This window comes from Alosa pseudoharengus, unplaced genomic scaffold, assembly GCF_046254945.1.
Source record: "Alosa pseudoharengus isolate Yale_2024_CS ecotype anadromous, Long Island Sound unplaced genomic scaffold, YU_APseudo_1.1 YU_APseudo_1.1_scf_40, whole genome shotgun sequence".
Classification (NCBI taxonomy): domain Eukaryota; kingdom Metazoa; phylum Chordata; class Actinopteri; order Clupeiformes; family Clupeidae; genus Alosa; species Alosa pseudoharengus.
Genome location: NW_027468775.1, coordinates 384,694 through 412,115, shown reverse-complemented (window position 1 = coordinate 412,115; position 27,422 = coordinate 384,694). Strand labels below are relative to the sequence as shown.

The 27,422-nt window shown below is 42.3% G+C and overlaps 1 protein-coding gene across 2 annotated transcripts in view; it reads right to left on the bottom strand.

Moving 5' to 3' along the window:
• Positions 1–27,422, bottom strand: part of LOC143103440 (uncharacterized) — a 74,770-nt gene that overhangs the window by 6,717 nt on the left and 40,631 nt on the right. For both annotated transcript variants that reach the window (XM_076267219.1, XM_076267220.1), the window contains exons 5-7: positions 22,510–23,211; positions 21,530–22,225; positions 19,224–19,928 (exon numbers count right to left, since the gene is read on the bottom strand). In XM_076267219.1, coding sequence (XP_076123334.1) covers positions 19,224–19,928; positions 21,530–22,225; positions 22,510–23,211 — 2,103 coding nt within the window. The remainder of the gene's footprint in view (positions 1–19,223; positions 19,929–21,529; positions 22,226–22,509; positions 23,212–27,422) is intronic.

Sequence of the window (27,422 nt, the reverse complement as noted above, 5' to 3'; positions counted from 1 at the left end):
TGAACCTGTGATCAAACAGGGACAGCCTAAATATAGCCTATGTAAGCCTATCTTCCTGGAACATTTCAGATAAAACTAGAAATGTAATGCCAGAGGAATTACAATAGTGGATGGAAAGTTGCTGGCTTAATGTTGGTGGTGTTACGTAGTGGACAGTCAGGGAAACTACACACTGATATGCGAAGGCCGTGGAAGCATCAGCTGATTAGTGGGCGTGGACCAGGGATGGAAATTAACCACCCGCCCCCCGCCAAATGCGGGTAGTTTTGTGCGCTGGCGGGTGAATTTGGTCAACTTACCAGCCACTGTGGCGGGTAGAGCTACTAACATACCACAAATTGTCAGATCCGGTCTAATTTTCATACTTATTGACGGTTAAAAATAAGAAAGTGTCTGTAGGGATCATGTAGCCTAACGTTACCAGCCTATAAGGGTAAATCGCGCTGATTTTAAGTTCTACAACTCGTAGTGAGCCGCCACCACAGCATAGCCTATAGGCACTGGTGCAGCGCTTCACTTTCACTTCACTATCATTAAGAAACTGTCACTATGCTTTCATGTGCAACTGCTAGATTATTTCAGGATGACTGCATAGACATAAATCTAGTGAGATCTGTGGATCTGCGTTATATCTTCACAGGCTAATATTCTCACCTAAATAGTTCTCTTTTGAATTGGCCCGTATAGCTATTTTAATCCGGCCCGCGACACGCTGCTATTTAGACCTATGAGGCAGACAGACGGACATCTCCACACCCATTCGTCGTGGTGGAATATCTCACAAACTTTTCATTCAAGAAATTACAAACCGTAAATCAGAATAAACAGCAGAATTTACCGAACACAAAGGTGTAAAGCATTCCCTTATACAAGTTATAGCCGTTCCAGAGTATTCCGGTTTTGAAATTGAAGCAAATGTCTACACGGTCTCCAACTTTGGGGTTTTGTCATACACGATAAGGCCAAATACAAAATAAATGTTAACAATATCACCTAGATAACTGTACAACCAGAGTTTTTTCAATGTAGTTTCACAAAATGCTAAGCATGCATATTACGTTTCTTAAAGCTGAGCTGTGCTTAAATTGTTCAGTGCATGATTTCATAACGGGCCAAATAGAAAATAAATGCTAAATGTTAAATATAGCCTTGATACCTGTACATATTTAAATCAGATGATGTACACTATAGATCAAGTTGGAGGGTTGGATTATAGGATGCTCCAGAACTCACAGAAACGGAGTCTTAAAGGAGCCACACCACTTTTATGACAAGACACTATAGAATATGAATGTGGTTCTATTGACCTTTAGTTTTGTTGCTACTGTGCTTGGAGCTGGTAGGTTTAGGGCAAAATTCAGCACATTTTAGTCGTATTGCAATAATGCTGATTACCGTGATCATTTTGGGTAGCCTACTATAATCATGATATCACATTTTCATGCCGTTTCTCTAGTGGCTGGTAAAAAAGTTGAGTGGCTGGTAGATTTTGGAATCCACCAGCCACAGTGGCAGGTAGAAAAAATATTTAATTTCCATCCCTGGCGTGGACGCACCAATGTTTGAAAATGGGAAACAGGTGACTGATTGAAAAATGCGCGTTTCCCATGATGTGAGTTTCTGTGTCTGCAACGCAGCGTGCCCATGACCTCTCAGACCTTTTAGGATTTTTTCGTTTGGACATTATCCTTTTGTGGACTACCGTCGTTGTAAGACAAAACTTTGACCTGAAGGACTTGGAGCTTGGGCTGGCCACTCGCTGGGAGTAAGGCAGTGGTCCCCAAACTTTTTCTTCCGAGGGCCAGCTCACTATGCCTGGCTCTAAGAGAGGGCCAGAGACTCGGAGTATATCAGTAACCATAAATAGCTTAGTGCTGTGAACAACAGCAGTCTACGTTAGTTGAATATTCCATTACATTCAAATCAATTTAATACCATTGTTGTTAGTGTTTATATTGCCATCATGCCATATCAGTGTAAAATGTAGCTCAAATTAAATAATACTAATAAAAAGATGTTTGTATTCCCAAAAGTTCCCAATTCCCAAAAGGGAGTCCCAAAAGTATATTTTATTAAAAATGCGTGAACTCTGAACTCTGTGTCTGTGCATGCACAGCTGGTTGTGAATATCCTACAAATAATTTAAAGTTCTCAAACTATGAGAATTTTATGAAGTGCTGAAGTGGTCTGAAATGACCACCATTCTAACTTTCACTCACCTGATGAGAACTTTGAACTCTTTGAACATTTGAATAAGTGAATAAAAAATAGAAATAATTGTAAAGCAATTTACAAAAGATTCACTGAACAAAAATGCTGATGTGGTACATGAAAAATTAGCTAAAAATGTGGAGAATGCAATGCAATCAAGCATTTTGGACGATATAATTGTCACAAGCTGGCAGAATAGGCAACATGCCGATGTGCGTTTTATTTGGAGACTGTTTTGCGCGACAGAGACTGAGTTTGCTGCTGATATTCTGGGGATAGGCCTAGCCAATGTACGACTTTAGCCTTTTAATATATTTGATGCATTAGATCAGTCTTTCTAGAACAGGCAAGGGCTTTCTAGCCTCACGTCAGCAGCGCTGCATCACCCATATAGCCTACATTAAAACAACCAACGGATGGTGGGCGGGCGCGGTTTTGAAAATTGGTCAACAAACTTTGGTGCTGATGGATGGCTGATGGATGATAAATTTTGCTATGCAGTTATGGTTGAAATAATAGCCCATCAGCGCATCTCTAGTGTGTGTGCCTCTCTCTCGCTCAGAGGGGAGGGAGAGGCTGAGGGTCGATCCAGCATGGATTCTAAACTCTGTGGTGGATAGGATCTACAATTAGGTGTTAATAATATTACCACGCTAGGTCGAAGTACTCCCAAGTGCTATTGCGCCACACATTGTAGTTCTCCTGTTTATTCGCCTGGAAAATCGTCACGTTTCATGTTGTGTGCCCTAACATTTTTCATCAACTACTCGTGCAACTGTATTTAAGTAGGTTAAACGTGGAGAATACTGCTATGTGCCTCTCTCTATGGCCACGGCAGAGCCCGCTAGCATAGCAACATGCTAACACATTCGCGCCGCGCGACAGAGCGTTTGAGTGCACCTACCGACGCGGGAGAGGTACGACTCAACTCGTGAAAGTTACGGTAAGAACATATATCACTACTGATTTTGGGTGGCGTGTTCCTTTAAGACTGGCCATAGAGAATGAATGGGCGAAATTGCGGAGGTTATAGTTTGACGATGTCGTACTCCCGTGCGGGCCAGATGCTATATACCACGGACATGTTTTGGGGGGCCACCCAAAATGAGGTGACGGGCCGTATCTGGCCCGCGGGCCGTAGTTTGGGGATCACTGGAGTAAGGATTGGGTTATCCCTGTGTGTTCTTCGGCGGATGGTAAGCTACGCTCCTGGCCTTCTCATTAGTCGCACCCACAGTTCATCTATACTAACCTAGTTTTCAACTTCACGTTCACACATACACTGCAGGGCAAGTTTAACGTTACAATCCAGGTCCTAGCTAGCAGGTAGTTATTTTAGAATCCCTAGACAACGTAGCAGGTAAGTGAGCAAGCTTTGTAACCCTTTTGTTTGTCTTGGCAGTTTTCGTGTCTTTGTCGGGGTGGACTTGACGTGTTTGTAACAGTGGGGAGATTCCTGAAAAAAAAAACCATTGAATCGCTTAATCTTTGAGTTCATACAAACCCTCTTACCAAAAAAACTTGTGTGTCTGGCGTTGAGATATCACACTCAAGGTGTTTTTGAATTTGACATTTGACCTTTGACCTCCAACATCAATTCACTTCATCTTTGAGTCCATACAAACACTCATACCAAATTTCAGGCATGTATGTCAAGGCATTCTTGAGATATAATGTGCAAAGCATGAGATATGGCTGTGACTTTTATTTTGACACACAGGAAACACTTAAACAGGATGTATAGTTTTAGGGAGCGCCAGATTGTATGCATTAGAAGCTGAGACAGTTGGATTCACAGGTGACACCTGTGCCAGTGTTCTGATTAGCCTGGGAACTACTCTGGGAGCATTAGGCCATTATGACATCACAGCCATTCAAGTCTATGGGGGAAAAATGAGCTTTTTAACATTTTCAATCCCCTATTTCTCAAGAAGTATAAACTTTTTTTAAAAACCTGAAAAAACAACTCTCTTGCCCCACTCCAGACCTTCAGAACGGTTATTTCAACATGTCTGTGACGTTAAGCGGTTAGAGTCGCATTCATTCTTGAAAAGGTAAAAAGAAAAGGTTATAATAATAATAAATATAGCTGCAAGCAGCAATGCGGGGGCCTAGCAGAGCGCTATAGCAGGAATGGCGTTGCCATGGCATGAGCAAGCACTCACAGCAAGAGGCCAAATTACACCAATGTCCTTGTGCATTCTCACAATCAGCTACCATGTCCCTCTACCAAGTTTGGACTTCATACACCAAAGTGTTGCTGAGATGTGAGCTCACTTTCTTTATTACAGCACCCCTAGAGGCCAAATGAGACCACTTTCCTTCATGTCCTCACAATCAGCTAATAAGTCCCTGTACCAAGTTTGGACTTCATACACCGAAGTGTTGCTGAGATACAAGCTCACTTCCTGTATTACAGCGCCCCCTATAGAGGCCAAATGATGCCAATTTCCTACTGTGTCCTCATAATCAGGTACCAAGTCCCTGTACCAAGTTTGGACTTCATACATTAAAGCGTCTCTGAGATGTTAGCCCACTTCCTGTTTTGTGGCTTCATCACCATATTTGATTGGTTGTCATGGGCCAATAAAGTGGAATTTGAAAAATCTGACGAGTATCATTTGTGCGGCTCGGTCTGAAGATCATCTCCACCAAGTCCTGTGAAAATCAGATGAAATTTGTGACCGCTGAAACTTTCCGTAGAGTTTGGACCAAATCCAATATGGCGGAGGTCCAATATGGCAGAAATTTACGGGATAGGGGGTCGATGAACTCGGGATGGTCCAAGGATTCAGACGCTACCTCAATTGTGAAAATCAGACAAAAGAGTCAAGGATAATGCGCATGAATGCATGTGCAGCATTGAACTGGTGGTGGCGCTAGTGCGTTCAATGTATATGCATAAAAATTGCTGTGAGTGATTGGGACGGTGTCCTGACTAATGGTATCGAGTTTTGTTATGTTAACTCAAAGTGTCACCTAGATGTTAGTCCACTTCCTGTTTGGTGGGTTCATCACCATATTTGATTGGTTGTCACGTGCAGACAAAAATGAAATTGAAAAATCTGACCAGTATGTTTTGTGCGGCTCGGTCTGATGATCATCTCAGCCAAGTGTCATGAAAATCGGAAAAAATTTACGAACGCTGAACCTTTTCGTAGAGTTTGGAGTGAATCCAATATGGCGGAGGTCCAATATGGCGGAAAGTGACGTAATAGGAGTCATTGAATTCAGGTCAGTCCAGGGATTACAGCAGTGCCTGATTTGTGAAAATCGGACCCACCGTTCAATGGTCACATGCGTGAATGCAATCCAGGTTCGACCCATTGGTGGCGCTAGAGTGTTGTGCATAGAGTTCTGTAAATTGGTGAGAGTGATCATGGGACGGTTCTGAATCAGTGCGCCGAATTTCATAACTTTAGACCCAGCGGTTCTATTTTCGGCCAAATTTTGACCCGTTGGTGGCGCTAGACGGCTGGGTTTAGAGATCCGTAAATGAGCGTGAGTGGTCAGTGGAGTGTCCCGAAACTTTCTGCCAAAAAATCTGCACTTTTTAGCCAGGCGTTCTATGGGCTGCCATAGACTCCAATGGCAGAAGTATAATAGGAAAAGCTAGTAACTCAATGGGTGCCTTTGCAGCTTCGCTGCTTGGCCCCCAAATATAGCTGCAAGCAGCAATGCGGGGGCCTAGCAGTGCCCTATAGCATGAATGGCGTTGCCATGGCATGAGCAAGCACTCACAGCAAGAGGCCAAATTACACCAATGTCCTTGTGCGTTCTCACAATCAGCTACCATGTCCCTCTACCAAGTTTGGACTTAATACACCAAAGTGTTGCTGAGATGTGAGCTCACTTTCTTTATTACAGCACCCCTAGAGGCCAAATGAGACCACTATCCTTGCATGTCCTCACAATCAGCTAATATGTCCATGTATCAAGTTTGGACATCATACAATGAAGCCTTGCTGAGATATGAGCCCACTTCCTGTATTACAGCGCCCCCTATAGAGGCCAAATGATGCCAATTTCCTACTGTGTCCTCACAATCAGGTACCAAGTCCCTGTACCAAGTTTGGACTTCATACATCAAAGCGCTGCTAAGATAGGAGCTCACTTCCTGTATTGCAGCGCCCCCTATAGAGGCCAAATGATTCCAATTTCCTAGTGCGTCATCATAATCAGGTAACAGGTCCTTATACCAAGTTTGGACTTTGTACACCAAAGCGTTGCTGAGATACAAGCTCACTTCCTGTATTACAGCACCCCCTATAGAGGCCACATGATGCCAATTTCCTAGTGCGTCCTCACAATCAGATACCAAGTCCCTGTACCAAGTTTGGACTTCATACATTAAAGCATAGCCGAGATGTTAGCCCACTTCCTGTTTGGTGGCTTCATCACCATATTTGATTGGCTGTCACGGGCAAACAAAAATGAAATTAAAAAATCTGACAAGTATCGTTTGTGCGGCTCGGTCTGAAGATCATCTCCGACAAGTTTCGTGAAAATCGGATGAAATTTGTAACCGCTGAAACTTTTCGTAGAGTTTGGACTAAATCCAATATGGCGGAGGTCCAATATGGCGGAAAGTGATAGGATAGGGGTCGATGAACTCGGGATGGTCTAAGGATTCATTTGCTACCTCAATTGTGAAAATCAGACAAAAGAGTCAAGGATAATGCGCATGAATGCATGTGCAGCATTGAACTGGTGGTGGCGCTAGTGCGTTCAATGTATATGCATAAAAATTGCTGTGAGTGATTGGGACGGTGTCCTGACTAATGGTATCGAGTTTTGTTATGTTAACTCAAAGCGTCACCTAGATGTTTGTCCACTTCCTGTTTGGCGGCTTTGTCACCATATTTAATTGGCTGTCACGGGCAAACTAAAATGAAATTGAAAAATCTGACAAGTATCGTTTGTGCGGCTCGGGCAGAAGATCCTCTCCGCCAAGTTTCGTGAAAATCAGAAGAAATTTACAAACGCTGAAACTTTTCGTAGAGTTTGGACTAAATCCAATATAGTGGTGGTCCAATATGGCGGAAAGTGACGTAGTAGGGGTCATTCAACTCAGGTCAGTCCAGGGATTCCAACAGTGGCTGATTTGTGAAAATCAGATGCACCGTTCAATGGTCACATGCGTGAATGCAATCCAGTTTTGACCCATTGGTGGCACTAGAGTGTTGGGCATAGAGTTCTGTAAATTGGTGAGAGTGATCGATCATGGGACGGTCCTGAATCAGTGCGCCGAATTTCATAACTTTCGACCCAGCGGTTCAATTTTCGACCAAATTTTGAACCGTTGGTGGCGCTAGACGGCTGGGTTTAGAGATCCATAAATGAGCGCGAGTGGTCAGTGGAGTGTCCCAAAACTTTCTGACAAATTTCAGCACTTTTTAGCCAGGCGTTCTATGGGCTGCCATAGACTTCAATGGCAGACTAATAATAATAGGAAAAGCTAGTAACTCAATGGGTGCCTTCGCAGCTTCGCTGCTTGGCCCCCAATAATAGGAAAAACTACTAACTCAATGGGTGCCTTCGCAGCTTCGCTGCTAGGCCCCCAATAATAAGAAGAAGAAGAAGAAGAAGAAGAAGAAGACAGGAGATTAGTTGAGATTAGATAGTGGATTCCATCCATTATAAAAAATGTATCGTTTTCTCTAGGCTATGGATGCTCTTTGTAGCCAACGTTAAGCTGAAAAAAATAGATTCCAGATGTTTCTATTCCATATCATTGTTTATTCATAAACAATAAGGCTCTGGTAAGGCCAGAGATCTTCTGCTCCTTGTCAGAAATCTCATTGGATATGTTCACTCTTCTTTGCTGTTTCCACAAGGAGCTGCTGTGACATCGGGGACAGCAATGCTTCACTTTTAAACGCGAGCATGCGTCAAATAAATTACAATAACATTTAAACAAGTCATGAAGAAACAGTATCCTTAATTCTTCTGCAATGTAGATCGTTTTGATTTACAAATTAAGCAAAGTCACTTCTGGTGCTAGGCAACCCTAAACAAATGCTACGTGGTATGTTTTTAACATTTCTCTAGTTTTATTGCATCATTCAGCTCCAAAAGTCCTCAGTTCACCCTAATTCGGCCGTGTGTGTGGTTCTGAAAATAAAACAGATAATAAGTACACGACTAGGTTAGATAAACCACTGCCTATTTAGAGCATGTTACATGCATCACGTAATGACAGTTATCTGAAGAAATGCTCATTGTAAGCTACACCAAGCATCACATCAGCTAACTTGAATTTGATAAAATCCATTCCCTAGTTTGTAATGTTATACATTAACGTTAAACTCAAAACGTAAGTGCTACATAATTCACATATCTGCAGTGAACCTACTTTGTTCATAAGACGCACAACTTCATAAACTGTAGAAGCTATGTTGCCGTAGACTAGGGTAGGCTAATAAGCTGCTGACTTGCTAGAGGTTAGCTTCTAGCTTATTAGCTCATTAGATAACCTCATAAAGGTTAGAAGCTAGCTGCTAACCTGCTAAAGGTGAGCTAATTGCTACGTTAGATAGATAGATACTTTATTCATCCCCAGAGGAAAATTACAGAACGTTACGTTATACGTTAACATTTGACAACTTTTCATTCAGTTTCATTCAGTTATTGAAAACTTTCAGCTACATACACAGTCAAACATGTTACTTACTTTCATCGGTGGCCACCAATGGTGTACTTCTACCGATGTTGCTACGTAATGACGTGTAACGTGAAGTCGCGCATGGATGTGGATGTCTCCGTCCTGCAGGCTGTAGCCAGAGCTCTCTCAACTCCGCTGCCATGTGTGTACATAACAAACAAACGTCCCCTTGATGTCCCTGGTTTAACGTTATTGTCGGGCCCACACAAGGACGTCCTTAGGGCGTCTTTGAAATGACCAAATGCGGATGTCATCCGAGGGACCTGATGGTGATGTCCCCAGAAAGTCCGGCACCAGACGTCGCGCAATAACCAAACAATAACTTAATTGCTCGGGACGTCAATAACGTCAACGGAATGTCCGCTAGAGAACATGACGTTGGGGACCAATCGGGGACATTGTGAATGTCCGCATAAGGTCCGGGGGACGTCCCGTGTTTGTCGGGTATTTGATTCAGTGTTTCATAAGCTAGATAATTATGACTGCCGCGCAGCAAAGTCAGATTTTTATTTTTTTATTTTTTTCGCATGGCCAATTTTCCGTCAAGGATTCCCGGGACACTGAAAGACCGGGGTACACGAAACTTGGTGGGCATGTAGCCCCACAAGGATAGCATGGACCGCTGGACTGGACCCCCCAAAAGGAGGGTAGGGCGGACACAGTTTTCTGTGAATATCTCGAGAACCGTAGGGTTTAGGAGGACCACAAACCATTTCATGTATAGCGCCACCTAGTTAAAAACGAAAAAGTAAAAATGAGGTGTTGTAATCGCAGGTATCTGTGACCTAACATGGTCAAAACTGCACGAATATGGAAGTGTATGATCATTATCACACCCTCGAAATGCACGCCAAGTTTCGTGGAATTCCGTTCATGGGGGGCCATACAATAAATTAAAGGACAATTCCGGCGCAAAATGAACCTAGGGGTTAATAACACATGTGTACCGAGTTCGACCGTTCGCTGGGATTTGTTTTCATGCCAGTCGAATGTGATCAGTTTTATTGCAAACCGCTTATTAGCGTTTAACGCTAGCCTTCGGGGCACACGTACAGTAGAAAGAAATCGCTATTTCTATACCACTAACAAGGCTCAAAATAGCACCACACTTACACAGTAGCATAATGAGGGTCTCTACATGTAAACCGAAGCATTGAGAACTTTGTAAGTGTACAGGCAGTTTATTAAAAAGAAACACATTACCTTTGACGTCTGGTTCACATACAGGCAGGCGCCTTGGTTAAACAGAACTCTGGGATGTGAAGTGAATCTCGGGTGAAACATTGTTGCAGAAGGACTGTGCAAAAGAGAAGCACTGAACGCAACAGGAGACATAAGAGATGGCAGGTTATTTGAACGAATTTGAAGACATCGAGGATGAACCCTTATTGGACGTCCTTATCTTTTCAAGTCGGAATACCAACGAAGAGCTGCGGGAGCTCCGTGAAAAGGCTATGAGAGAGAGAGCTAGAAGCTACCTGTAGTCAATACCACACAGGCGGCGGCGATCCATACCAGAGGGACCAGATGGATCCACTAAGTAAGTACACTATACAAGTTATGTTACATCGGAGCTATTATTTCTGATAGGGCATAAAAAAAAAAAGTTTTGGTTCCTAGTTGAGGCCATGGGTCGGTAGGGATTTTTTTTTTTTTTTGTAGAAAATCAGTCCCTCCAGGATTTCACGGGGTTTTTTGAGACTGTTACGACCTAAAATGCCTGGATGGAAGTTGCGGTGTTTTTAGCTGTTTCTTGTGGAGAAATTGCGGGAGGAAGTGAAAATTGCAAAAATAGTTGCGATTTTTTTTTTTTTTTTTTTTTAATTTAGGGCAATTAAGGTTAGTAAGACCAAAATCACACTGATAATCTTGATGCTTATTAAAAAAGGATAATCAAAGGTAAACAGTAAGGATTACAGACAATCAAAGTAGGCCTACTTTATTTGTGAAAATGCTTTGACTGAGGTAATTCACAAAGCAGTATAACCTTTCGTAGAACTGTCCAAAAAAGACAGTCACGTAAAGAGATGGCATCATGTCATATGTTTCAATACATTCATATATTTTGTAATTCATATTAAGTTCATATCTTTTTAATAATTCATAGTCTGTGGCCTGCATAATTACTAATAGCCAAATAAGTATCTAGTAATTTCATATAGATTTAAACTATTTGACTACACTTCTGTTTAATGTCATTACATTGGTGGTGTACGTCTAAATGACTGCCTGCCCCTTTAAGGACGTGAGAGTAGCCTAATTACATTTCTGAGTGGATTGGAAGGCTTGCATCTCACTGTGTTCGGCTACGAGTGTAAATCACTTTTTGCATAGTGCTTTACGATATGTGGATGCAATTGGGAATGTCTTCTATGTCATTAGTTAAAATAAATGTTAAAAAAACAACTCGAATGAAATCATTCTTGGATCATAGAAGAGGTAAATGTCTTGCAATTTTATTAATTTCTATGATTTTGGTAGCACTACTCAAACTAAGCCCACAAGCTAGCAAACATGACATAAGCTAAAAGGACATATCCAGGTAAACGTTATCCAATGGGTTGCATAGCCTACTCAAATGTCAGTAAACCAAGTAGGCCTTAATTAACTTACTTTCATAGCCTAGGTAGGTTAGCAACACCAGGTTGAGAGATGCAAGTAAGCAGATCATTAACGTTAGCTTTCTATTTATTATCATCAAAACTGTAGAGGAACGAACACGTTAGGGCAGTCTTTGGTGTCATATGCAGAAGGTGCAGAAGTAAGTGTGCCATCTGGCTCAATATTCTACGCGAGGGACTGTTGTGGTAGGTGAAATTTCACGGTAAAACTACAATGATTGGTCAAATTTGCGAAAAAGTTGCGGTGTTTGGACAAAATTGCGAGTGCCTTGGTAAGTGACGAAAACAATCGTCTTCGTGAACAGCTGTGCATAGGCTACTTTGTAAAAGAGAGAATAGCCTACGCTCATCCCTATACATAACGCAAGGGGTAATTAATGTAATTATAGTTCGCCTTTTATTTGTGGATTTATTTAATGTATTTAGTGTTATTTCTTCCCCAAGCTCATAAAATAAATGTGGGTCGCACATAAATTGACAGGGTCGGTCGGAAACCGGAACCCATTTTTTTTTATGCCTAGGCCTATATTGAGCAAATCCTGCCTGTATGTGAACCAGACGTGAACGGTAATGTGTTTCTTTTTAATAAACTGCCTGTACACTTACAAAGTTCTCAATGCTTCGGTTTACATGTAGAGACCCTCATTATGCTACTGTGTAAGTGTGGTGCTATTTTGAGCCTTGTTAGTGGTATAGAAATAGCGATTTCTTTCTACTGTACGTGTGCCCCGAAGGCTAGCGTTAAACGCTAATAAGCGGTTTGCAATAAAACTGATCACATTCGACTAGCATGAAAACAAATCCCAGCGAACGGTCAAACTCGGTACACATGTGTTATTAACCCCTAGGTTCATTTTGCGCCGGAATTGTCCTTTAATTTATGTTACTGTACACCAACTGGCCTGTAGGTGGCCGGACACAGTTTCCTGTGAATATCTCCACAAATGTTATCTTCATGCTCAAGAGGAAAAACTCAAGTCATGTAGGCTAAATAACATAGGGTAGTGACATTAACAAAGTGTTTTTTTTATCATATTCCTCAGCATATCATTTTAATGAGAGACTTATGATCCATGAGAACGGAGGCTAACGTTAGCCTACATTTCACGCAGATGACAATATGCAGGGTAGCCTAAAGTTAAAGTTTACACTCCATTTGAGTTGTTTGTTTTAAGAAAGAAGACATGGGCTTGCAAGTAACGTTATTGCATAGGCCTACTATAAGGTAGCCTAGCTTATAGCTAATCCATCATAGGCTCCTGTCCTGTCAGTTAACATCCAGCACAATGCATTTTGTGCATTGTAACGTTATGTCAGTCAATCGTTCAATGTGTGGCCAGCATAGGCTCAAGGATTAAAGTTCTCCGTCGTAGGACGGATTTCCGTCAATTTGATTTTAGAAATGTCATATTTGAGATCGATGCAGATCCGATGAGAAAAAAAATAGGAGGGGGGGACTATCACCTTTGCTTTTCCTTTTTTAAGGCAACTACAAATATTAGGTCTGATGAATTAATGTGTGTGATGGTAAATGTTTAAAGACCTAATAGTGTTCTTGAGAACTTTCTGTGTCTCAATCAGTGACCGCTCAAGAAGATAGCCTACGTCAGCCATGAGTTTCGTTTTGTTTATGTTGTAGCTACACACATGTCTCGGGCGTTTGCTTAAAAAAAAAGAACACGTATGGAGGACTATAACAGTCTTAAAGTTGGATTATAGTGACACATTAGAGACAGCTGATGAGGTTGGCCAATCCGTTTAACTTTTTTGGATATGATATTGTGAGCTCTATGTGCGAATTCGGAGAAGAAGCGAAGGCTGTGTAGCCTGACGAGCCAGACCCACATTAACATGTAGGGTCTGGACACTCACCGTTCGCAGTGCTCAGTCCGAGGGGCGGGATAATCAGTTGTCTTTCAAATTCCCTCTGCACGCAATAGGACAGCGGCAGCGCTATGAGTCCCATGCGTTTCCCACCAGCGGAGCTAGTTGGCTAGTTCAAACGTTTGCCAACTTAATAAAAGCTTAACTCGTGTCACACTGTTCGCCAACAGCAACATCCATCTTATTTGTTTTCAAGTAGCAGGGAATTCAAGCCAAACCGTTGCAACTCTGCCATCAATCATTATGTTAAGCCCACCTAACGACTCTATACACGATTTCATTGGCCCGGAGAAGTTTCGATATCTGGAGCTCACAAGCCAACGGAGAGTTGCTAGACTAGCCCTGGCAGCAAATGTAATTTGCTGCCGCTAGGGGCGCGTCTAGATTTCTAGGCTATAGGCTGTGTTCTTTCCGTGCATCAATGTAAACAATTTCTTACTATCGCGAACTCTTGTCAGGGGAGGTCATTCATTTTGGGTGTCACCTATGACTTGAACAGATAGCCTGCTATGCCACCCGATGTAGGCTACTATTATTGTTACAGTTTTTAATCAATGCAACTAACATTATGTGTAAAGCGACGCAATATAAACCGTTGCCTATGCAATTTATTATCCCATCTGTTATGACATGTACAACAATGTTTTTCACAATTTGCGACGGAAGGTTTTGACTGAGCGTGTTAGCATAAAAAAAAAAATAATATCACTGTCATCATCGCAAACTGTTGAGTAAGGGGGTCAGTCTGTTTGTGACGCACAGACAGCCTTGTAGCCTATTTTGCTTAGGCCTCACTTTTAACGACAGTAGGTTGTGAGTGTATGTTGACAAAAAATAACCATACAATTAAAATAGTCAACTTAAAACTTTGCTATAAAATATTATTAATTTATAGCACAAAACCATAACCAGTAGCCTAGGCCTACCAGAACCTCGCATATTAGCGTCATGATTTTTCCGGTTCCGGCGCCGTCAAGTGTGGCAGCCTTCTCAGCAGCTCCGTGTCTTAGTGTTTGTTTCTACGTCTTTTGTTTACTTTTTACTTCGTAACTTTTTGGATTACACACTTTTTACACACTTTGAGGAGTGTTTTTATTCTATCCCATGGATACGGTCATATTACAACGCTCCAGCGACAGCAAGCTTGTGTACACAAGGAACCAGCTGATCGCACTACGACGGAATGCCGGCTGTGTTCGCGACAACATTCCAGAGGAACTGTGGTGCTTTCGGGGTTGCAGAGCGGGAGTTAAAGTGAAGACGAGGCGTCGGGAGAAGAAGTGGAGATACAAGCCCTCAGTTCCATCGATTGTGATGGGAAACGTGAACTCACTGGCTAATAAGACTGACGAACTGGATGCCCTGGTAAGATACCAGAAGTTGTACAGGGAATGTAGTTTGTTATGCTTTACGGAGACGTGGCTAACAAGCCATATCCCCACTTCTAACGTTGAGCTGCCTGGCTTCAGTGTAGCTCGTTTGGACAGAGACTGTAAACTTTCTGGCAAAAAGAAGGGAGGCGGTCTGGTGCTGTACATTAACAATAGATGGTGCAATCCCAGACATGTAACAGTAAAGGAGACTGTATGCTGTAAGGATGTGGAGTTATTAGCGGTTAGTCTCCGTCCGTACTACATGCCGAGGGAGTTCTCGCACGCAATTGCTGTCTGTGTTTACGTTCCACCTCAAGCTCTCCCGGATACAGCGTGTGACGTCATCCACTCCACAATCGCAAGGCTTCAAATACAACACACCGACGCCTTTTTTGTGATCTCTGGCGACTTCAATCACATAACACTGGATTCCACACTCACAAATTTTTACCAGTATGTTGACTGCCCTACAAGGAAAAACAGGACAATAGACCTCTTGTATGCAAACGTGAGGGATGCATACAGTGCAAACCCCCTTCCCCCACTGGGGAAGTCAGACCACAACCTCATTCATCTCCAGCCAATGTACAAGCCCAAAGTACAGAGGCTACCAGCTGCCACATGCACCTTCAGGAAGTGGACACCCGAAGTGGATGAGGCTCTGAGAGACTGCTTCGAGTGTACTGACTGGAGTGTGTTGCAGAATGGAGAGGACTTGGAGGAGGTCACACAGTACACAACTGATTACCTGAACTTCTGCATGGACATTGTTGTTCCCACCAGAACTGTACGCTGCTTTCCCAACAACAAGCCTTGGATAACCAGCAATGTCAAGACCCTTCTTAACAGGAAAAAGAGGGCGTTCAGAGAGGGGGACATGGCAGAGCTGAGGCGCGTGCAAGGGGAACTCAAATTCATGCTGAAGGAAGCTAAGGAGGATTACAGGAAGAAGGTGGAACAGAAGCTGCAGGAAAACAACCTGAAGGAGACATGGGACTGCATGAAGGTTATCACTGGCCTGAAGAAGAACAGCAGCTTTGTGGAGGGGGACCTGGACTGGGCGAACCAGTTGAACCACTTCTACAACAGGTTTGACTGCCCTGCTCCAGCTCCAATGGCGGTGGTTTTGTGAGAATCATGTTCTTTGATTTCTCAAGTGCTTTTAACACCATCCAGCCCCTCAGATTGGGAGACAAGCTCTTGCAGATGGGTGTGGACGCTCACCTGGTAACCTGGATTACAGATTACCTGACCGAGCGACCACAGTTCGTCAGACTGAAGGACGATCTCTCTGACACTGTGATCTGCAGCACTGGAGCGCCACAGGGAACTGTGCTCTCTCCAGTCCTGTTCACCCTGTACACATCTGACTTCTGCTACAACACCGAGTCATGCCACATGCAGAAGTTTTCTGATGATACTGCAATTGTGGGGTGTATCAGGAACGGGCAGGAGGAGGAGTACAGGAGCCTGGTGGAGGACTTTGTGCAATGGTGCAAACTCAATCATCTTCAACTTAACACGTCAAAGACCAAGGAGATGGTGGTGGATTTCCGCAGGTCTAAGCCCACTCTGCTACCAGTCCACATTGATGGGGTCAATGTGGAGGTGGTTAGCACCTACAAATATCTGGGTCTCCACCTGGACAATAAACTGGACTGGTCAGCCAACACTGATGCACTCTACAAGAAAGGGCAGAGCAGGCTGTACTTCCTGAGGAGGCTGCGGTCCTTCAATGTGTGCAGTAAGCTCCTCAGGATGTTCTACCAGTCTGTTGTTGCCAGTGTCCTCTTCTATGCAGTGGTGTGTTGGGGAGGAAGCACAAGGAAGAAGGATGCGGGGCGAATTGACAGGCTGGTAAGGAAAGCTGGCTCTGTAGTGGGAGCTGAACTGGAGTGCATCACTTCACTATCTGACAAAAGGACCCTGAACAAACTGATCGATCAACATCTTGGACAATGAGTGTCACCCACTCCACAGCACCATTGTTAAGCAGAAGAGCCTGATCAGCTGGAGACTTCGGTCACTGCCTTGCACAACGGACAGACTGAGAAAGTCATTTGTCCCCAGGACCATTGAACTGTTTAATGCCTCACTTAAGGGAAGAGGAGAGATAGACTTCTCTGCATAGTCTGTCTGCCTCTTCACCCCCTCCATGTTTGGTACTGTTTGTCCACTAGCCACTTGTATCACTGTCTTTAAGCCTCACTGTTTGCGTGCTATATTAGCACATTAGCACATAGGCAGAACCCCCCCCCCCCCCCCCCCATGCCACAGCCGAACTGTGGCCACACTTATACATTTTCTTAAATAGTTAAATATATAGATATATAGATTTTACCTTACTTTACTTCTGCACTGCTGCACTGTTGGACTTACTCATTTGCACTATCACCATGACCACTACCACTATCACCATTGCACTACCACCATGACACTCATTCGCACAGAGCACCTTAGAGCACCTTACCATATCTTACTATGCACAGAGAATCAAAGGCTCAGTCCCTGCCTCAGTCATTGCAAGCGCCTCTGATTGATTAATCACCACTATGTGGATACTGTTTCTAGAATGACTTAGATTAAGTGTTAGTTAGTATAATTTGTATTTTTGTAATTTGTATTTTAGTATATTTTTATATATTGCATTAAGTGTTAGTTATATAATTTGTATTTTAGTATATTTAGCATTCTTTATCTTCTACTGTCCTTATTGCTTAGTTGTGTTTTTATATGATATACTTTATTACTCTTTCTGATGTTAAAGAATGTGGTTGTGTTGTATGTATGCTGCTGTGACCTTGAATTTCCCCTGGGGATCAATAATGTATCTATCTATCTATCTATCTGATTTGTGTGCGTCTATTTGGCAAGGCCACTAGCTGTCATGGATGCGTTGTTGCTAAAGGAAGGCAGGTGTAAAAAGTAAAAAAAAATAATGGAGATGGGCGGCTGTTGGAAACGGGGGAGAACTAACAAGTCTTTGGCTGACCGTTTTTGCGCTCAGAAAGTAGGCTACGCAACACGACCTGTCCCTCACCATATCGCAACCAATTGTCAACCTTATACAATCTGTTGCTGAAGACAAGCGCCCTCTCCAGATTGTGCAGACCTCGCGCAGACCTCCTGCATGAGCACACACAGTATTGCTGCTCATTGGAAAACTGAGTTGTCTGTAAAACTCAAAATTACCATGTTTTCATTAAATGCGGATGAGGCAACAAATGGAAATATGAACAATATCTAGAATGTTCTGATTCGTTACTTTGATGAGGAAATGGGAAGTCTTGCAAACTTGATTTTATAGATTTTACTTGGTGTTGAATTGCATATTAACAAGAAAAAAATCTCCCTTTAAACACTTTTGGCCTGAAGTAATTAAATAAGAGTGTGTTAAAACCTTTCTACAATATTGCTGCACTACAAAAGAACAGCAATGGCTAATCAGCAATGGTCAGGGATGGTACTGAAATATTATTTTGTTCATCAGGAAAACTCAATCTCAATCAAGAACACTCTCAATTCGCCTTATTCACATGGCGGCCATTGGCGGCTAGAACGAGGCTACAGGGTACACAAACCATAGGATTGTTATGTTCTATGCATTCACCTGCAGGTGGCATTAATTATATAGTAAGTGTACCCTGTAGCCTCATTTTGGTTTAAACAATGGCCGCCGTGTGAATGCGAATACTTCCTTTACTTTGCTGTTTGCATCTTTTTGTACATTATAAACCAATAGGTCGCGACCGCAATAGGGGTGCTATCTCTATAGGTAGATATAAACAACGTATGACTTATGGCCTAAAAAAAGTTCAGTCAAACGATTTTTTTTCACTTTAATCCCTGTAGGCTACTTTATCATAGTAATTATCCTCTGACCTCAGGGGGAAATGATTGTCCACCCCTGTCATTATGTACCCTTTGAGTAGGTAATGTTCTCACTAAATCTAAACTAATTGTTTGTGCAGTCGAGCTAACGTTAACATTAGCTTAAGCCTAACCTAACTTTACAGTGACTGGCCACATGTTTAGCCTACCTTCCATAAAATCCGTTGCTTTTTCATAGGTAAATCGCTACACCTCTAGATGAAAACAATCCAGACTCGGCTATACTGAAATATTTCGGCAATATGTTTTTATTCTTCATCTTATATCAAGTTCAGCCAGCTTGTTTTCTATGCGCTGTCAGTGTAAACAACTAGTGCTTGTCCTCCGAGTTTGTTCTTGACTATGGTTGTTAGGGACCTGAAACCGGTCTATTACAATCACACAAAAACAAAGTAGGAAATGAACACAATTTGACAAGCGTGACTTATTTTTCTGGAAAAAATGTGCTGGACTGGGCGGCAGTCATATTTTGTACCGCTCTGCGGTACATCTAGTTATGAAGATTGTTGGACATTTATTTTTGCAATGAAAAAGCTCAGTTTTCTTAGTATAAAACACAGAAATTACAATACAACTCACGCTTCAGTGACTGGAGGTGTTGTCTTTGCTTCTCCACCTTCATCCGTCTCTCTGTTGCTCTCTGTTCTTCATTCCTCCTCTTCTCCTTCACTTCCTCCAGTCTCTTTCTGTCCATCTCATAGTGACAGTTTTTGTTTCCTGCTACCATCTCTTCTATCTTCTCCAGAAGCTCTGTGACCTGATCATCTGTCCTATTCTCATTGTTGAGGACATGGTATCTGTTCCCACATTTCTCTACTAGAGGCCGCAGTGCCTCTTCACTCTCTATGTGTTGCTCAATAGTTGTGTCTCCCAGCCAGTCTCCATTGGTAAACAGCACCATGGTGTGACTCCAGACAACTCCACCAAGCAACTCCAGGTGTTCTTGAATATTTATTATATTTTCAATTGTGAAAGAATCATCAATATCTATGACAATTAGGACAGCATGTGGTCCTGGAGGACACAGAGACACACTGAACACAATCTCCTGTTTAGTGAGCACAGGAGTCTCTTCAAGGCTGTAGCTACTCGACCATCCTGGAGCCTCGACTACAGTGACCTGTCTGCCTGTTACTTCTCCCTGTCTCTTCACACACTGAGCTGTTCTTCTCTTCAGGTCAAACTCCTCTCTGCCCAGGATGGTGTTTCCTGTTGAACTCTTCCCAGCATTTCTGTATCCCAGCAGCAAAACTCTGAACTCTGACCGCGGGGATGAATTCCCGGCTGAAAAGAATATATAAATATATTTGACATTATATGACCATGTTATCTTAAGAACATTGTGGACTTTGACAAGCAGTAAGGAGTTGTGGTTTAAATCTAGTGAGCTAACCACCTACAGCAGTGGTCTCCAACACGGTGCCCGCGGGCACCAGGTAGCCCGCGGGACGGCTATGAGGCGCCCCCAGCGCACTTTCTAAAAATAGCCAACAGGTCGCCTGCAGATCACGCTCTAAAAACACGCTCCATTGTGAAGTTTTCAATAGATATTTAAGTCTAGACCAGAACCATTTTAAGAATGTATGTAGCCATACATCTGTAACATTAAATTGATATTGGTGATACCTTTGTAGCTGCGTTAAATTTTAGCCTTTGGCTCCAAATCCGTTTCCCATTCAATCTTTAAACAACAACGGAAGCGGAGCGCATACACGATGCTCGCACGCATAGACAGTAAAGGGGGAAAAAACTTGCTTGTCTGGTGTAGCCAATGGAAGCATATCTTCAAAAGTTCTGTGGCCATTCCATGTTCGTCAAATACGGTTCTTGCATGATTGTTCAAGGACTGAAAAACAATGGCTTTAGCTCACAGGCCTTTTCTCCTCCTAGGCAACTGCCGAATAATAGCGCTGAAAATGTTATAGCATGTATGACTGAGCAGGACTGTGCATTACCCTTTTTGTCAGATCATGGATCATTTCAGGTGTGCAATAACTTTAAAATGAGTTTTCATATGTTAGGGTGGTGTGGGCGATTACTATTGAAATGTTAAAACCGAATTGTCCACTGAAATCAGAACTTAAACAACCCCTGAATTCATAATGGTGGGTGGGTATAAATTGGGTACAAATTCTAACCCAAATTATTAATTGCACAAAAAGATAGTTTTTTTTGTAAAAAAAAAAAAATAGATTAGATTCCCCATGCAAAGTATGAAATGAACAAACTGAACAAAAATGTTGGTAGTGTTGCATAGGTTATTGATATTAAATTTGAAAATACAGTTGCTTAATATATAAAGATGTATAGGCCTGCACAATATTGATAATTTAAAAGTAAAAATCACATACAGTAGGCCTATTATTTAGGAGGACTACCCTCGCAAAAAAGGGGTGAGGGTATGTTTGTTTTAAATGAGTAGCCCTCCATATGATTTCGGGTCTTCAGGTAGCCCTCATTCCCAAAAAGGTTGGAGACCCCTGACCTACAGTGCATGTACACCTTGTACACACCACTTACAACCCCACTGTCACTGCTAAATTATGGTGCATCTTTGGTGATACAGCTGACAATGGCCTGATGTGCAAACTTTTCTTTCATTTTCACGGGAACTTACGCTCCGGAACACAAAACTATAGTGCACATCCTGGATGGTTAGTGGGAACGGCATGTGTTTTCATGTGATGCACATGATATCGAAATGAATTTGAAGATAAAACCACAAACAACAGGCAGATAAATCTAGCATATCAAGAGTAAGGCAAGTGTTGCTTCAATTTCACTAAATTTACTATTTTACTAATTTCTTCCATGGCCATAACAATTAATATTATGATATATTTGATTCAATGTTTCATAAGCTAGAGATGATGTTAAATACTCACGCTTCAGTGACTGGAGGTGTTGTCTTTGCCTCTCCACCTTCATCAGTCTCTCTGTTGCTCTCTGTTCTACATTCCCCCTCCTCTCCTTCACTTCCTCCAGTCTCTTTCTGTCCATCTCAAAGTGACAGTTTTTGTTTCCTGCTAGCATCTCTTCTACCTTTTCCAGCAGCTCTGTGACCTGATCACCTGTCCTATTCTCATTGTTGAAGACATGATATCTGTTCCCACATTTCTCCACCAGAGACTGCAGGGCTTCTTCACTCTCAATGTACTGCTCAATGGTTGTGTCTCCCAGCCAGTCTCCCCACGTAAACAGCACCATGGTGTGACTCCAGATATCTCTACTGAAAAGTGCTAAATATTGCTGCACTTCTTGTCTGTATTGACGAGTGAAATGGACATCAATACATATGAGCAGTAAGAGAGCATGGGGTCCAGGATCACACAAGGACACACTCAGTACAGTTTCCTGTTTGAGGAATTCAGGAGCTTTAGCCTTGCCATTTCTCCAATACCAGCTTGGGGTGTCGACCACAGTGACCTGCCTCCCTGCCACCTCCCCCTCTCTCTTCTCACACTTTGATGTAGAGCACAACTCAAAAACGTCTTCACCCAGGATGGTGTTCCCTGTTGAAGACTTGCCAGCGTACTTGAATCCCAGAAGAACTATCCTGAGAGATGACTGATGCATTTGATCTTTTTAGGGGAAAATATAAATATAATACATGTTTTAGCAGTCAACATGTGAGACTTCAACAATGTTAGCACACATTCTCTTTTTAATGGACAATTTATCAAAATAGTGGCATAAAATGCCACTTCAGCTGTGGTTTAACAACTTTACTTACTTACTCAACACACAAACAGGATAAAGTCTTATCATAAAAATAATAGACCAATAAACCATGACCGGATCTCTCCATATTTTCTTTCTGCTTTCGATCCAGCTACACAGGCCTTGGAGCGTCGCTGTTACTCACCCAGTGATGGCCTGATGTCTTGTCTTTGTTTCTTCACCTTCATCATCCTCTTCTCTGCTCTGATTTTCTCCGTCTTCGCCTGCTCCTCTAGGTTTTGTAAAAGATCTTCATTCATTTTAAAGTGAGAGCTCTTATTCATTGCTACCATCTCTTCTATCTTCTCTAGCAGCTGTGTGACCTGCATAGTATCACCTCTATTCTGATTTTTGAGAACATGATATCGGTTCCCACATTCCTTCACCAGAGACTGCAGGGCTTCTTCACTCTCAATGTGCTGCTCAATGGTTGTGTCTCCCAGCCAGTCTCCATGGGTGAACAGCACCATGGTGTGACACCAGACCTTTTCACTGAGAAGAAATAAGTGTTGTTGAACTGATGTCTTGTGTTCCTTTGTGAAAGCAGCATCCACTTGTATTACCAAACAAAATGTATGGGGACCCTGATCACACAAGCTCTGACTGAGCACAAGCTCTCTTTTGAGCATCTCAGGGCTGCCCTCAGGACCAACATAACCGAACCATCCAGGTGCCTCCACCACAGTGACCTGTCTGCCTGCTACTTCGCCTTGTCTCTTTACACAAACAGCAGATCTCTGTCCAGGTTGAAACTCCTCTCTGCCCAAGATGGTGTTTCCTGATGAACTCTTCCCAGCATCTTTAAATCCCAGCAGCACAATTCTGAGTTCTGAAAGCAGTGCACCTCCTGCAGGAGTAAATGGAGAATTTCAGCAGACGACTTTATGTGTGTGTGTGTGTGTGTGTGTGTGTGTGTGCATGCATGTGTGTTTGAGAGTTGATTTAAATGTCATGTTTCCATATGATTTACACCTTTGTAGAGGGCCGGTGTTCCAGTTTAGATGGTGAGCAGGTTAACTTGTGATATTTGCATAAAATCCGTGAATATTCAACAAGACCCTGCCTACTTGTTAACAACGCTTTGCTCTGCCTCCGCCCTTCCAGTGCTGGAGATTCACATTTTCACAAGCCTACAGTGCGTGACAGAATATGAAGCAAGATCTTGCCGAAAACATGCGGGAATCGCTATGTATAATGCATGTCTGCTTAAGCATCCACACAAAATGTTGTGCAAACAGGAAATGTGTCAAAGTAAATCAGCGAAGGTTTTGTTGGGTTTCGAACATGAGTCTCACTGAGGCAAAATGTTCTAAGCAGTAAGCACTATCACCACTACGCCACAGAGAGCAACGCTTGTTATTAGTCTATTAGTCCAGGGGTTCCCAAAGTGGGGGTCGCGACCCCCCGGGGACGGCGAGGGGTGGGTCGCGAAATGATTTCCATAAATCAAATAAATTTGGGAAAAATAAAATTCTGAAAAATTATGACTGGATAAGATCACCATTCACTGTAACCACCGCAAGTCATCTGTCAGCCGGCATGGAGGACGCACTGGTTGAGCGGTCATGTGACCGCACTTTAAAGACAGATTTTAATTCCAAGACGCTTGCTGAGTTCTGGATTTCAGTCGAGAGGGAATATCCACAGTATCCAAGGCCGCGATGGACGTACTGACGCCGTTCTTTGCACTGACATATATTAAAAACAAATACAGATCGCGTCTAAATGTGGAGGATGATCTCCGTGTGGCCGTCTCCACAATTAAACCAAGAATGGACTTGCTGTGTTCCGCGCATAGCGCGCATCCATCTCATTAGATGAGATTAACGCTGAAACGTAGTTGCCAAAATGTAAATTTGCGCAGCAACAATGTACATATGTTTACAACAGTTTGTGGATATTACCCTGACTGAGATATTCTTCTGTTAAAGCAACACCAAATAATTTTTTGTACATTAAAATATTGTTTCCAAAATCATCAACTCGTAACGGGGTGAACGGCACTTCTGCATTCTCTTCGCGACCCTCTATCGGCTATAACCGCACTATGTAAGTTTGCCAGATCGGGTAGCGAATCTGTAGTTCGATGGAATGAGACATAAGAAACTACAAATTTGACTTACTTCTGATGTCGCAATACATTATACTTTCATAAAATCATGCAACGTACTCTACCTTGTCTGTAGACATTGTTATTTCCAAAGCCAGTGCTGGATAAACAAGCGTGCGTGCGACAGGAAAAGTGCTTTGGTGTTGCTTTAAAATGGAAATTAAAGTAATGTTTCAAAGTTAAGTTTCCACATGACAGCAATAATGAACACTCATGGATATTATTTTTTGACTAAGGTATTCTGCTTTTATCATATAGTAAAGTTATATATGTAAAATCATAACAGGCTGCTCTGTTCTTTTGTGTTGTCGTTAAGCCCGTGTTTGGATAAGCCTAGTGCGTATGGCCGGTGCACACATTTTATTTGATTTTTTGAGTCATATCCAGGGATAGTGGGGGTCGCCAGTCTCTGGCACGGTTATTTTGGGGGTCGCGGGTTGAAAAGTTTGGGAACCCCTGTATTAGTCTACTAGCTTACTAGCTATCCTGATGTCCATGTTAACTGGTGATAATCCATAGGTGCCAACTCTCACGCATTGGCCGTGAGACACACGCATTTGATTAGTTTCACACGCCACACCCCCGATTTCTCACGCTGAAGTGTCAACCCGGGCGGTCAGATGCCTGAAAAATGAGTTTAGCCTATCTATAGATCTACCTGTTGAGCCATGGTTATGCTTTCAGAGACGATGAGAAGGTTCAAGAGCACCCCCTGTCTGTGGAATTTTCTAAATGTTCCCTCATTTGCGATGCTACTTCAGAAGCCGTCCTAGGCGCATTCCCCCCGCATTTCCCCGGCTGCAGGTATGCTTTGAGTATTATTTAGTATTTTTCACGCTGAAGTGTCAACCTGGTAGGTGAAATACCTGGCAGATGAGGTTCAACTAAACTAAACCTATACATATTATATCACACACCAGGTGAACGTGCGGAATCTAAGCTTTCCAATGATATTAGCGCCAAGTTGCTGTGATAAATGGCTCGCGAGAAAATTAACATTGAACCGACGTGCAATTTAGGCTAATCATATTTGCATTTTGCACACAGTGCACACCCATTACTCTCGACTTAATATTTCACTAACCCTTCACACAACACGTGGCAAACCCAATTTCACAATAAATAGAAAACCGTACCGAATACGAGGATATAAAGCATGCCTCTGTGCAATAAGTGGTTCCTGAGTAATCCGGTTTTGAAATTGCAACACATTTCTACATAGCCTCATTGGGGCGAAATTATAATGTATTCTAATGTAAACTATTTGTCAGTAGGCCTACATACATTTTTGTAAATTGCTCAGCCGATTATCCCACTATCATGGTTCTTATATTGTCAGGTTCCAGCCAATCCCATTACAGATAAATTAATATATTTATATTGGCATGCTTCCTAGTGACATTAATGCAAAAATATGAAGAAAATCAAATAACGAGACACAAATATTGATATAAACCCTGACATAAGCCATATGCAAACATTCACATCATGCAGATATGGGTACATCCTGAAAAAGGAATAGCATGTAGGCTATAGGTTATATGGCCATTACAATGACCAATATATTATCTTAAATAAACTAGCTGAATAACACAGGTGACCACTTCTGCATAATTTCATGGAGTGCTGAAATGTACACACATTTTTGAACATTTCTGAACTGTGAAATGTAGCATATGTTTTTTGTGGTTGTGAACTTATTGCAATATCACCATAACTATTCCACCTGTGTGTGCATGGTTATAATTCTGAAGTGCAAAATAGCTTAGGCTACAGCACAAATATTTCCATAAAAATAAGCAAGTCTGACCTCTGAATTTATTTTGAAAGTGCACCTGATTGATGCATTTAAAAGTTAAAATATACAAACATTTCTTAAATTCTTACAAAACACCCACCCACTTTTTAAAATTGTTAGTTTGGACCCCCCCACTTTTGCCATGCGAAATACCAGTGCTGTTTTCAGCATCTGTTTAGTGCTTCATTGTCATTTTCATTGGATTCTCCCATTTGCGCGTAAATCGCCCATTCCTCTTCTGTCACACACACAGTGACAAGCGCCAAATCCCCCGCAGTGTTGAAGAGATCAGTCATCCCCCTCACTTTTGAAAAGGTAAAAAGCCTTATAGGTACGCCAAATAAATAATAACCTATAGGGTTACGCTAGGCTATGTAAAACTCCCCATTAACAGCTTCACGTCACTAACCACAGCTAAGACTGCACAATCTCTATTCACTCTGTTGGATATCTGAAGCCAGTTTGTCTATTTAGATACTGTAAATCCTCAAATTATGGCCGGGGTCTTAAGACAAAGTACAGGCCTTTAGGGGCAGGATTGTATTCGAGACTTTATTTCTTATGCAAGTTTTATTTTGAGATGCGTTTCTTGGAGCGGCATACTGGTAGGCCTTCAAAAGCATGACATTTTCGGTTTAGTTTGATATTTAATTTACTTTTGGACTGTTTGATTATATTGTTAAATGTTGGGACTGATGGGCACTGAAATCTGGGGAGGTATTTGATGATCACTATTACGTTCCATGTAGTTGAAAGAGTGTCGGGATTTCAAACAAACCATCCGCTTTTATGCTTTTATTGAACGTCTGCGGTGCTGTAATGGAAACCTTATTGCGTAGCCAAGTAGCCTATTGAGTTATTTTTAAATTATGCATGATTTACTTTTTATTAATTTCGTAGGCTGGCTTTATTTTGTTATATAGAAGTATCTAAATAACCTGTTAAAATGTACCAGAATTCAGGAAATTGCATCTAGTCCAAAAAAAAATTTCTGGGGGAGGACCCCCATACCCCCCCTCTGTAATGTCCCACCCACTTTCACAATGCCTCTGACGCCCATGGTCCTAGTAGTAGGCTAGATCCCTTTGATACCAATGTTCATTTAACTCTGGGACCCTGGTCCCAGGGATGGATTACTGCACGGGCCTTC